This window comes from Jaculus jaculus, chromosome 14 (assembly GCF_020740685.1).
Source record: "Jaculus jaculus isolate mJacJac1 chromosome 14, mJacJac1.mat.Y.cur, whole genome shotgun sequence".
NCBI classification, from domain to species: domain Eukaryota; kingdom Metazoa; phylum Chordata; class Mammalia; order Rodentia; family Dipodidae; genus Jaculus; species Jaculus jaculus.
In genome coordinates this window covers 18,944,614-18,957,670 of record NC_059115.1, presented here as the reverse complement: position 1 = coordinate 18,957,670, position 13,057 = coordinate 18,944,614, and the positions used below count along the sequence as shown (strand labels likewise).

The 13,057-nt window shown below is 48.5% G+C and overlaps 1 protein-coding gene across 1 annotated transcript; it reads left to right on the top strand.

The window, feature by feature from the left end:
- Nucleotides 1-3,586: 3,586 nt before the first annotated feature.
- On the top strand, nucleotides 3,587-12,917 carry Napsa (napsin A aspartic peptidase). Its single transcript, XM_004672575.2, has 9 exons — nucleotides 3,587-3,657; nucleotides 8,386-8,527; nucleotides 8,606-8,729; nucleotides 8,889-9,007; nucleotides 9,636-9,835; nucleotides 11,172-11,294; nucleotides 11,382-11,526; nucleotides 11,814-11,912; nucleotides 12,684-12,917. The coding sequence occupies exons 1-9, from the start codon at nucleotides 3,587-3,589 to the stop codon at nucleotides 12,915-12,917; spliced, it is 1,257 nt and encodes a 418-aa protein (XP_004672632.2).
- The last annotated feature ends 140 nt before the right edge of the window (nucleotides 12,918-13,057 follow it).

Genomic DNA, 13,057 nt, shown 5'->3' with positions numbered 1-13,057 from the left:
GGTCACTTTTCTTAATGCACGGCTCTAGCTGCCAGCCCAGCGCCTCCAGTCAGAACTGCCACAGGCTCTCTGGCAGACCACGACTGTCTAGAGCCTCTTTTTTCTTTCTTTCTTTCTTGTTTTTATCTCTCTCTTTCTTTTCTTTCTTCTAGAGAGAGAGAGAGAGAGAGAGAGAGAGAGAGAGAGAGAGGGGTAGGGAGAGAGAGAGAGGTGCAAACAGGGCCTCTTGCCACTGCAAACAAATTCCAGATGCATACATCACTTTGTGCATCTGGCTTTATGTGGGTACTGGGGAATCAAACCTGAGCATTGCAAGCAAGCACCTTTAACTGTTGAACCATCCCTCCAGCCATGTTTGTTTGCTTTTTTAAAAAAATATATATTTTCTTTATTTATTTATTTGAGACAGAGAAAGGGAGAGAGAGAGAGAGAGAGAGAGAATAGGCATGCCAGGGTCTCCAGCCACTGGAAACAAATACCAGATGCATGTGCCCCCTTGTGCATTTGGTTTGCATGGGTCCTGGAGAATTGAACCAGGATCCTTGTGCTTTGCAAGCAAATACCTTAACCGCTAAGCCATCTCTCCAGGCCTGTTTGTTTGCTTTTTGAGGCAAGGTTTCACTCTAGCCCAGGCTAACCTGGAACTCACTCTACAGCCCAGGCTGCCCTTGAGTTTATAAGGATTTTCCTATCTGAGCTTTTCCAGCAGTGGGATTAAAGGCATGTGCCATCATACCCAACTTTACTGGTCTTATTAACAGCATAGATTTGATTTCCTGGTACCCAAATAAAGCCAGATGCACAAAGTAGCACATGTGTATCAATTTGTTTGCATCTGCTAGAGGCCTTGGTATGCCCATTCTCTCTCTCTCTCTTTCTCTCCCTCTCTCTTCCCCCCTTCTTTCCCTTCTCTCTCTCTCATTGCAAATAAATAAATAAATATATTTTTTTAAAGATAAGAATTGTGGGTAATGGATGGCACCTATCACCTCAGTTACTTGGGAGTCTAAAGCAGGAGAATTGCTTGAACCCAGGGTTTCGAGACCAACATAGTAAGCACAATATCCTGATTCAAAAACTGTGTGGGCACAGGCACGAGAGAGAAACAAATACTTATTACCCACAGTGGGAAGCCAGGAAACAATATCTCAAAAGGACAAAACAGGAAGTGAACGCCTTTAATCCCAGCACTAGCACTTGGGAGGCAGAAGTAGGGCTGCCATGAGTTCGAGGCCACCCTGAGACTACATAGTCCAGATCAGCCTGAGCTTGAATGAGACCCTACCTTGAAAAAAAACCAAAACAAAACAGTGATACTACATGTGTGCTTGGAAGGCTAAGGCAGGTGATGGCAAGTTCAAGTCCTGCCTAGAGCACAGAGTGAGTTCAAGGCCAGACTGGGAAACTTAGGGAGACTATGTGTCAAACAAACAAAACAAAACAGATGCTAACTCAGGGAGAAGGATTTGGGCAAGAGAAGGAAAAATACTAAGAATTATTTTTATACTTTATGGATGGTGGTGGTACTATGGGTGGTGTGTTATGTGTGTGTGTGTTGTAACTTTTTTTTTACTGTTTTTTTTGTTTGTTTGTTTTTTTTTTTTAATTTTATTTATTTATTTATTTGAGAGCGACAGAGAGAAAGAGGCAGATAGAGAGTGAGAGAGAGAATGGGCGCGCCAGGGCTTCCAGCCACTGCAAACGAACTCCAGACGCTTGCGCCCCCTTGTGCATCTGGCTAACGTGGGTCCTGGGGAATCGAGCCTCGAACCAGGGTCCTTAGGCTTCACAGGCAAGTGCTTAACCGCTACGCCATCTCTCCAGCCCTGTTTTTGGTTTTTTAAGCTAGGGTCTCACTCTAGCCCAGGCTGACCTGGAATTCACTCTGTAGTTTCAAGGTGGCCTTGAACTTATAGCAAGCCTCCTATCTCTGCCTCCCAAGTGCTGGGACTAAAGGGGTGCGCCACCACGCCTGGCGGGAATTTTCTTTTTTCTTTCTTTTTATTTATTTATTTGACACAGAAAGAGGGATGGAGGGAGAGAGAGAGAGAGAGAGAATGAACCCGCCAGGGCCTCCAGCCACTGAAAATGAACTCCAGATGCATGTGCCTCCTTGTGCATCTGGCTAACGTGGGTCCTAGGGAATAGAACCTGGGTCTTTTGGCTTTGCAGGCAAACACCTTAACTGCTAAGCCATCCCTCCAGCCCTCTTTTTTTTTTTTTCCAAAAGAATGTTTTCATCTTTTTATTTTTACTTTATTTATTTATTTGTTTGTTTTTTTGTGGTAGGTTCTCACTCTGGCCCAGGCTGACCTGGAATTCACTATGTAGTCTCAGGGTGGCCTTGAACTCACAGTGATCCTCCTACCTCTGCTTCCCCAGTGCTGGGATTAAATGCATGCACCACAATGCCTGGCTGCTTCTTTTTATTTTTATTGTTATTTATTTATTAGAGAGAGGGAAGAAAGAATATGGATGTGCCAGGGCCTCTAGCCACTGCAAACAAACTCCAGAAGCATAAAGACCCTCACAACAACCACCTTATGCAGCTGGCTTAGATGGGTACTGAGGAACCGAACCTGAGTCCTTATGCTTTACAGGCAAGCACTTTAACCACTAAGCAATCTCTCCAATCCCATGTGTTGGAATTTTCTAACTAAGATAGTAAGAGTATGAGGGAGAAAGGGGTCCTTCCCAATGTTCCTTGAATCCCAGCAAAGCCAGAGCTTGAGGCAGGATGATTATTTGAGTGCATGATTTTTTTAAAAAAATTATTCATTTATTTATTTGAGAGCGACAGACACAGAGAGAAAGACAGATAGAGGGAGAGGGAGAGCCAGGGCTTCCAGCCTCCGCAATCGAACTCCAGATGCGTGCACCCCCTTGTGCATCTGGCTAACGTGGGACCTGGGGAACCGAGCCTCGAACCGGGGTCCTTAGGCTTCACAGGCAAGCGCTTAACCGCTAAGCCATCTCTCCAGCCCGAGTGCATGATTTTAAGACCAGCCTGGGCAACAGAGTGAGACTTTGTTTCAAAGAAAATAAAAACATAAAAAGGAGATAGAAATAGAGAGGGAAGGAAGGAAAGAAAGAGAGAGAGAAGAAGAGAAATAAAGACCCTCACAACAAATAACAGAAAGAGTCAGGGTCCTGGGCTGCCAACCCACTCTGAGGGAGGGCAAGTCTCTAGTGTGACTTACTGTTCTCTCCCCTGGACCCTTCACAAACCCTTTCCTGTCCCTTTCTCTTGCTTAAGAAAATGTTTGTGGCTAATAAGTCTCAGAAAAGTTAACTGAAAGTTAAAAGTAAAAGATACAGACCAAAGGAAAGGTGGGGGAGGGAACAGTTGAGGTTAACAGGTCTTCCCCCACCTGCAAAGGTGAGAGCTAGGAATCTGGGATACAGGACATTACTGAGAACTCTGCAAAAATACTCAGCACAAATCTTCAAAAATGTCACCCAGGCTCCTGTGTCACTTGCTCCTGAGAGACTCCATGTCCTATTCATAGGGGGCGTGAACAGGGAGGAGCCTTAGGAGAAAGACAAGTGCCCACAGGATGTCTGGGTGCACTCCAGATCCCCAGAGATGGCGCTGCCGCTGCTACTGATGTACCTGCTGCTGGGGAATGCTGTGTTTGCTGAGGCCACACTGATCCGGTATGGGGATCCCCACCACTACCTCTGACTTGACAGGGAATTCCTAACTCTTGCCGTTTAAAACTGGGGCTTTCCTTGGTGCCCCAGGATTCCCGATTTCCTCCTTGGGGTCCCCAGATCTCTAGACAGGGGTCTTCCTCCTCAGAAATCCAACATGGCATCTCCTAAGACCTCACTTTTTAGGGAGGGGTTAGTTGTTATTTGTGTTTTGTTTTGGTTTTGTGAGACAGAGTTTCATGTAGCCCAGGCTGGCCTCCAGTTTGATATGTACTTGAGAATGACTTTGGGCCCCTGATCCTCATGCCTCAACCCCTCAAGTACTGGTATTACAGGTATGCACCACCACACTGGGTTCTTGAAGTGCTGGGGACAGAAGTCATGGCTTTGTGCATGCTAGACAAGCACTCTATCCACTGAGCTACATCCAAGATACTCCAATGCTTGGTAGGTGTGACAGAATCCCATCACTCAAGGAGGTTGAGACAGGAAGATATTGAGTTGAAGGCCAGGCTGGGCTAAACAGTGAAACTTTGTCTTTAAAAATTAAGGGCTTGCCAGGCATGGTGGTGCATGCCTTTAATCCCAGCACTAGGGAGGCAGAGGTAGGAGGATTGCTGTGAGTTTGAGGCCACCCTGAGACTCCATAGTGAATTCCAGGTCAGTCTGGACTAGAGTGAGACCCTCGAAAAAAATAATAATAAGGGCTCGCTGGGCATTTGGGAGGCACAGGTGGGAGGCTTGCTGTGAGTTCAAGTACAAACTGGGACTACAGAGTGAGTTTCAGGTTAACCTAGGCTAAAGCAAGACCTTACCTCAAAATATCAAAACAAAAGCCAGGCATGGTGATTCACGCCTTTAATCCCAGCACTCAAGAGGCAGAGGTAGGAGGATTGCTGTAAGTTTGAGGCCACCCTGAGATGATAAAGTGAATTTCTGGACAGCCTAGGCTAGAGCGAGACCCTATCTTGAAAAACCAAAAAGAAAAAAAAAAAAGAAGAAGAAGGGCTTCACAGGCAAGTGCCTCCTACCACAGGCGAGCATATGGGCACCATACACACAGCAAAACAAAAGAAAAGAAAAAGCCAGTGGTGGAGGCTATGGCTTAGTGGAAGAGTCCTGGTCCAGGATGCAGAAGAGCCCTCAACACCACACATAACTCCCCCCGCTGCTCAGACCTTGGATTTAGACATTCTTCCTTATTCAATCTGACACGCTTTGCAGAGGAGGTCCCTTGGATGTGAACCCTGATGATCCTGATTTGGGGGTTTGAATCTCTGTGACTCTGTCCCATTTCTTGGAGATCCAACTTGGGACATTTAAACTGCCACATCCCCCACAGCCCTCTCCCAAACTGCTTGGGCCTCAAGAAGTCTAGTTTAGAGCCAGTTGTGGTGGAACACAAGTTTACTCCCAGCACTTGGGAGGATCGCCATGAGTTTGAGGCCAGCCTGAGGATACAGAGTGAATTCCAGGTCAGCCTGTGCTAGAATGAGACCTTACCTCAAAAAACAAAACAAAAGTCTAGTTTAAGGGACACCCTGTTGTAGGGTTCACCTTGCCTCTGACACTTCCCCCAGTCTCTCTTTTCCCTCTCCTTCTCTACACCATCCCCCAACTCTGAAGTTGGGGAAATCTTCCAGGAAGCATTTTCCCCCCTTGACATTCTCCAGCCTCTCAAGATTGAGCCATGGGCTTGGGGGTTGGGCGAAGGTGTGAGCCAGGGCACAGGTCCAACGTAGGTACAAAAAAAATGTCACATGAGGTTTGTTAACCTGCTTTTGTTTTTGAGTTGGGTGGTTTACACTGTAATCTAGGCTGGCCTCCAACTACTGATTCTCCTGCCTCAGCCACTTGGAATACTGGGATGACAGGCATGGAGCACCAAACTGGACTTTTGTTAATTTGTTTTCTGAATATAATACATCAGGGACATTTGCCAAGCCAGTTCCAGGCACAGTTTTAGAATTTTGTCCCAAGGCCAAAAGCAGCAGCAGGACCCAGGCCTTTGCTAGAAACGGGCCATCCCAGACCAGATAATAATAGCCAAGTAGGAAACATGAATTTTAACCAGTTGCAAGTGGGTCAGAGTTGGGCAAAGACTGGTTCAAGAGTCTAATGCAGCCAAGGAAATTGGAGGAACTCCTGTCCCACACACTCATTTGCATCCTGGCTATGGGGGCTTTTCTGCCACATAGATAGACATCATTTATTTATTTATTTATTTATTTATTTATTGTTTTAGTTAGCCCAGGCTGGTCTGGAATTCACTCTGTAGTCTCAGGGTGGCCTCGAACTCATGGCGATCCTCCTGCTTCTTCCTCCCAAGTGCTGGAACTAAAGGTGTACAACACCATGCTGGCTTATCTTTTTTATTTTACTTTATTTTATTTATTTATTTGAAAGAAACTCAGAAAGAAAGAGGCAGATAGACACAGAGAAAGAATGGGCATGCCAAGGTCTCCAGTCACTGCAAACCAACTCCAGACACATGTACCACCTTATACATCTGGCTTATGTGGGTCCTGGGAAATCACACCTGATTCCCTTGGCTTTGCAGGCAAGTGCCTTAACCGCTAAGCCACCTCTCCAACCCTAGATTTATTTATTTTATTTTAAAGAGATGTCTGATGCTGGGGGTGGTGGCACACGCCTTTAATCCTAGCACTCAGGAGGCAGAGGTAGGAGGATCACTGTGAGTTCGAGGCCACCCTGAACCTGCATAGTGAGTTCCAGGTCAGCCTGAGCTAGAGTGAAACCCTACCTTGAAAAACAAAAAGCAAACAAACAATAAAGAGATGCCCGATATGGTGCCACATGCCTTTAAAAAAATTATGTATGGGCTGGAGAGATGGCTTAGTGGTTAAGCGCTTGCCTGTGAAGCCTAAGGACCCCGGTTCGAGGCTCGGTTCCCCAGGTCCCACGTTAGCCAGATGCACATGGGGGCGCACGCGTCTGGAGTTCGTTTGCAGAGGCTGGAAGCCCTGGCGCGCCCTTTCTCTCTCTCTCCCTCTATCTGTCTTTCTCTCTGTGTCTGTCACTCTCAAATAAATAAATAAATAAAATTTTTTTAAATTATGTATTTATTTATTTGAGTAAAAGAAAGAGGCTGATAGAAAGAGAGAATGGGCACCAGGGCTTCTAGCAACTGTAAATGAACTCCAGACACACATGCCACCTTGTGTTTTATGTGGGTACTGAGGAATCAAACTTAGGTCCTTTGGCTTTGCCAGCCAGAGCTTTAACCACTAAGGCATCTCCCCAGCCCCTAGATATTATTTTAACACCAGGTGTTCCACTTCATTGCTCATCTTTCCTGTTGTTATTTTTTTTAAATACTTTTACTTATTTGCAAGCAGAGAGAGAGAGAGAGAGAGAGAGAGAAGGGAGAGAAAGAATGGGCCCACCAGGGTCTCCAGCCACTGCAAACTCCAGATGCATGTGCCACCCTGTGCATCTGGCTTTATGTGGGTAATGAGGAATTGAATCCTGGGTCATTAGGCACTTTGTAGGCATGTGCTTTGACCACTGAGCAATCTCTCCAACCCCTGTTCTAGATTTTTTAAAATTTAATCTATTTTGTTTTTCAAGGTAGGGTCTCACTGTGGTCCAGGCTGACCTGGAATTCACTGTGTAGTTTCAGGGTGGCCTCGAACTCACAGGGATCCTCCTACCTCTGTCTCTTGAGTGCTGGGATTAAAGGCGGGCACCACCACCAGAGGGAATATGGTTGCACCAGGACCTCTTGCCACTGCAAACAAACCCCAGCCCCATGCACCACTTTGTGCATCTGGCTTTACATGGGTACTAAATAAATAAATGAATTTATTTTATTTTTTTAAAATTTTAATTAGCATTTTCCATGATCATAAAAAAAATATCCCATGGTAATTCCCTCCCTCCCCACCCCACTTAAATAAAGGAAATTTAAAAAATAGAAAAGCCTTCTGAGTTAAGCATTCCCTTGCTTCCAAGCCTGTTACAACTTCACATTTCACACTATCTCTTTGATATTTATGCAGTCCTTCTTAGTGTGAAGCACGAGATTATGGCTTTCTCCCAATGCTGGGGAAAGTTCCCGACAAGACACATGAAGCACACAAGGATTCACACTGCAGGGGTTCAGCCGGAACTGAAGGTCTTTGGGAATGGCCAACTTTAAGGGTCTTTGAGTTGTTATGCTTGGACTGGCTTGTGCTTTTTAAAAAAATATTTATTGGAAGCTGGATATGGTGGTGCAGCCTCTAATCCCAGCACTTGGGAGGCAGTTTGCGGCCACCCTGAGAATACATAGTGAATTCCAGGTCAGTCTGGAGTAGAGAGAGACCTTATATATATGGGGGAGGGGGGAGAGAGAGACAGCGAGAGGGCCAGGTCCTCCTGCCATTGCAAATGAACTCCAGCCACATCATGTGTCATTTTGTTCATCTGGCTTTATGTGGGTACTGGGCAACTGAACCCAGGCCAACAGGCTTTGCAAGAAAGCACCTTTAACTGCTGAGCAATCCTCTCCAACCCCTCTGGCTTGTTCTTGTCAAGCCTCTGGGGCTATCAGTCCTGATGTCTGCTGCATCACTTCCCGGGTGATCATCACTATAGCCTGGCTGGTAATGACCACCCCTACAGGACCATAGCGACTTTACTGCCCCTCCTATCTTATTTGGGGTGCCCATCATATAGGGTCTCCAGGACCAGTAGCTCCCTCACTGTCTGCATCTTCTTTCTTTCCAGAGTCCCCCTCCGCAGGCTCCACCCTGGACACAGGACCCTGACCCCACTGAGCACATGGGGACGGTCAGCACAGGGTCCTCGGTTGGGAAGCTCAGCCTCTGATGACAAGCCCACCTTTGTGCCTCTTTCCAACTTTATGAATGTGAGTTGAAGCCCCCACAATCTCCACCACTGTGGCTCTCTGCCAGACTAAATCATTCTTTGTCCTGTCTGTCACCAGGCCCAGTATTTTGGGAACATTGGTCTGGGGACACCTCCTCAGAACTTCTCCGTTGTCTTTGACACTGGCTCCTCCAATCTCTGGGTCCCATCCACTCGATGTCGCTTCTTCAGTGTGCCCTGCTGTGAGCTTCCTGGGGTGGAGGGAAAGGCTGAGATGAAATGCTGGGGGAAGGGGATTGAATCTCAGGTTCCCGTGGTCAGTGAGGGAGGCATCGTTAGTTTCCATATACTCAGAGGAGCCTCCCATTCTCCAGTGACACCTCTCTGATCTCCTGAATTAGGGTTCCACCACCGTTTCAATCCCGAAGCCTCCAGCTCCTTCCAGCCCATTGGGACCAAGTTCGCCATACAATACGGAACTGGGCGGCTGTCTGGGATCCTGAGCAAAGATTCGCTGAATGTGGGTGTCATGCAACCACAAGAAAGGTTGAATTTAGGGGAACCCCTAAGGCTAACACCTCTGGATTCAGGGCGGGTTTAAAGGAGCAGGACCTCCTGGGCAAAGAAAAGGACTCTCTGGAAGAGGTGGGGCCTCCTTGCCAGCTAGGCAGGACTTCTTGAAAAGACACAAGGTGCTCATGGAAAGTGCCATGGCTTTTCAAGAAATGGTGGGGTCGGGGTGTGGTGGCCCACGCCTTTAATCTCAGCACTAGGGAGGCCAAGGTAGGAGGATCACGTGAGTTCAAGGCCACCCTGAGACTACAAAGTGAATTCCAGGTCAGCTTGGGCTGAGACCCTACCTCGAAAAAACAAACAAACAAACAAACAAACCCAAAAAAGAAAAGAAATAGTGGGGCCTCATAGGCAAAAGGGTAGGGCTTCAAGGGGGTAAAAAAGAAGGGCTAGTGATGACCAAATGGGTGTGGCTGCACAAGAAGGGGTGGGGTTTCCTGGGGAGCAGGCAATTTCCTTCCTTGTGATTTGTTTCCCAGTGTCCCCAGACAAGATTTATGCCTTGGCTGGGTAGATCTCAGCAATAGGTAGGTAATGTCTTTCTAGAAGTAACTGGTCCCAACTCAATCATACAGATCGGAGGAATTGATGGTGCCTCAGTGACCTTTGGGGAGGCTCTGTGGGAGCCCAGCCTGGTTTTCACTTTGGCCCACTTCGATGGGATACTGGGCCTCGGCTTCCCTTCTCTGGCCGTGGGAGGAGTTCAGCCCCCTCTGGACACACTGGTGGAGCAGGGGCTACTGGAGAGGCCTGTCTTCTCCTTTTACCTCAACAGGTATGGTAAAGGACCTCTCTACTCCACACATACTCAACTCAGGGAGGGCCTCTTCACCCTAAAGAAAGCTCAGGTTCCACTTGAGAACACCCTGTGTCGCCTTTTAGAAAGTCTAACCTGAGGTTCAAAAGTCCAGCTTACAGCTGGTTGTCACGGCACAAGGCTGAGGTGGAGGCATGAGGATCAAGTGGCCATCCTAGTTACATAGCCCAAAGTCAGCAGGGGATGGATAAGATGTCTCAAAAATACAAACGGGGGCTGGAGAGATGGCTTAGCAGTTAAGCGCTTGCCTGTGAAGCCTAAGGACCCCGGCTCGAGTCTCGATTCCCCAGGACCCACGTTAGCCAGATGCACAAGGGGGCGCACACGTCTGGAGTTCGTTTGCAGTAGCTGGAGGCCCTGGTGCACTCATTTTCTCTCTCTGTCTTTTTCTCTCTGTCACTCTTAAATTAATTAACTAATTAATTTAAAAATTAAAAAAAAATACAAACAGGCTGGGTGTGGCGGCGCACGCCTTTAATCCCAGCACTTGGGAGGCAGAGGCAGGAGGAACACTGTGAATTCGAGGCCACCCTGAGACTACATAGAGAATTCCAGGTCAGCCTGAGCTAAAGTGAGACCTCGAAAAGCCAACAACAACAAAAAACCCAGAAAAGAACACTAAACCACTGGACGTGGTGGCGCAAGTCTTTTTAATCCTAGCATTTGGGAGGCCGAGGTGGGTGGATCACTGTGAGTTTAAGGCTGCCCTGAGACTACATAGTGAATTTCAGGTCAGCCTGGGCTAGACAGCGCTATCCTACCTTGAAAAACCAAAGAAAGAAAGGCAGGGAGGGAGGGAGGGAGGGAGGGAGGGAGGGAGGGAGGGAGGGAGGGAAGGGAGGGAGAGAGGGAGGGAGGGAAGGGAGGGAGAGAGGGAGGGAGGGAGGGAGGGAGGGAGGGAGGGAGGGAGGAAGGAAGGAAGGAAGGAAGGAAGGAAGGAAGGAAGGAAGGAAGGAAGGAAGGAAGGAAGGAAGGAAGGGAGGGAGGAAGGAAGGAAGAAAACAAACAAAAAAGGAAGTCCCACCTTAGAAGCCTTCAATTTCCCTCCCAAACAGTCAGAAGCTCTCGGTCCACCCAGTGCTCCTGCCTTCTTCCTGGTATACTCTCCTGTGTTTGCATTTACCTCCCTCTCACCTTGCTTACAGTTCCAACAGCTAGAACCTGCTCATATATGGCTCTGTCCTTTCTAGAACCCAGAAATAACCCAAGATGACGGGGAGTTCCATTCCTCTTCACTCCGGGGCTGAAAGGCAAAATGTCAGGGCCACCTACAGACTTTTGCTGCCTCTTGCAGAGACCCCGAAGAAGCTGATGGAGGAGAGCTGGTCCTGGGGGGCTCAGACCCAGCTCACTACATCCCCCCACTTACCTTCATGCCTGTCACCATCCCTGCCTACTGGCAGATCCACATGGAGCGGTGAGGAGCTTACCCTCCTGGGGCTGGAGGCAGGGGGTCTGCACTCCCAGGACCTGCCTCTGATGCCATCCCTTGTCCTCTTCACAGTCTGAGTGTAGGCACAGGGCTGACTCTCTGTGCCCAGGGCTGTGGTGCAATCCTGGACACAGGCACATCCCTTATCACAGGACCCAGCGAGGAGATACGGGCTCTGCATGTGGCCATTGGGGCGTTCCCCTTTCTGGGTGGGCAGGTGAGGACCTGGCCTGCAGGCTGAAGGGATTAGGACTGGGAACTGCGGTGGTGGGGAAACGGGTAGCCAGGAGACATCCTAGGGCAGAAGGGGCTGGAATACAGGGGAAGCAGACACACTTCCCACATGTCTGTTGAGGGGAAGAAAAGGATGACGATTGGGTTTGTTTAGGACTGGATGAGAGAAGCCTAGGTCATCAGGCCGAGGTTACTTTACAGTGCTGGGTCACCATGGAAAGCACTTGGGCGCAGCGCAGATCTACCTTCATTGTTTCTCTTTGCTCCCAGTACTTCATCCAGTGCTCCAAAATCTCAACGCTGCCCCCAATCTCCTTTCTCCTCGGTGGTGTCTGGTTCAACCTCACGGCCCAGGACTATGTCATTCAAGTAAGTGACTGTCATAATTACATCAGTAATATAGTATGACAGCCTGAGAGGTAGAGCTGCAACTGTGACTTCACCAGGGTGGGGTAAGAGGACACACACACATTAACAACAACAAAAAGAGCTGGGTGTGGTGGCACATGCCTTTAGTCCCAGCACTTGGGAAGCAGAAGTAGGAGGATTGCCAGCCAACTTCAGATGCATGCACCACTTTCTGCATCTGACTTTATGTGGGTACTGGGGAATCGAACCCAGGTTGTTAGACTTTGCAGGCAAGCGCCCCAACCGCTGAGCCATCTCTCCAGCCCCTAGAAACATTAAAAAAAAAACATTTATTTATTTGAGAAAGAGAGAGAGGGAGGGAGGGAGGGTGGAGGGGAATGAGAATGAATATGGGTACACCAGGTCCTCCTGCCACTGCATATGAAATCCAGATGCATGTGCCACTTTGTGTATCTGGCTGTAAGTGGGTACTAGGGAATTGGACCCAGGCCACCAGGCTTTGCAAGCAAGCAAGTTCCTTTAACCGCTGAGCTAATTTTCCAGTCCCAGGATCATTACTTGTTTTAAGATTGGGGTGGGCTGTCTTTCTATGTAGCCCAGGCTAGCCATTAATTAGCCATCCTCCTGCTTCATTCTCCTAAGTGCTAGGTCATTGGCTGGCACCACTATGCCCAGTTAAGACACATTTCTTGTCCTCTGCTGGGGACAGCGGACTGCGCGGACAGGCCCGGGAACAGTGACATACAGTGTCCTTGTCTTGTCACCTTGCAGATTCCTCAGGCTGGCTTCCGCCTCTGTTTGTCTGGCTTCCAGGCCTTGGACATCCCAAAGCCTGCAGGACCCCTCTGGATTCTCGGCGACGTCTTCTTGAGGACTTACGTGACGGTCTTCGATAGGGGAGACAAGAAGACTGGGGCTCGCGTGGGTTTGGCGCGCGCTCGTCCACGTGCAACTGAGCGGCGAGGGGGCGGGGCCGTGCGGGCGCCGTTCCACGGCACATCCTAGTTAGGTGCATGCGCACTGAAAGGCAGCGGAGGGTCCGCAATACAGTAACAATCCAAATTCTATTGAGCTAAACCTACCTGGGTCCCATGTTTCAAATGTGAGCTTTCAGGAAGGAAAAACTAATGTTCGGGGCCTCCAGA

What these genes read in the sequence shown, in the direction of transcription:
- Napsa (XM_004672575.2), top strand. Translation starts at nt 3,587, where the DNA reads ATGGCGCTGCCGCTGCTACTGATGTACCTGCTGCTGGGGAATGCTGTG. An exon ending in CTTCTTCAGTGTGCCCTGCT is followed by an intron (nt 8,730 to 8,888) that starts GTGAGCTTCCTG and finishes CTCCTGAATTAG; the next exon opens with GGTTCCACCACCGTTTCAAT. An exon ending in TGGCAGATCCACATGGAGCG is followed by an intron (nt 11,295 to 11,381) that starts GTGAGGAGCTTA and finishes TCCTCTTCACAG; the next exon opens with TCTGAGTGTAGGCACAGGGC.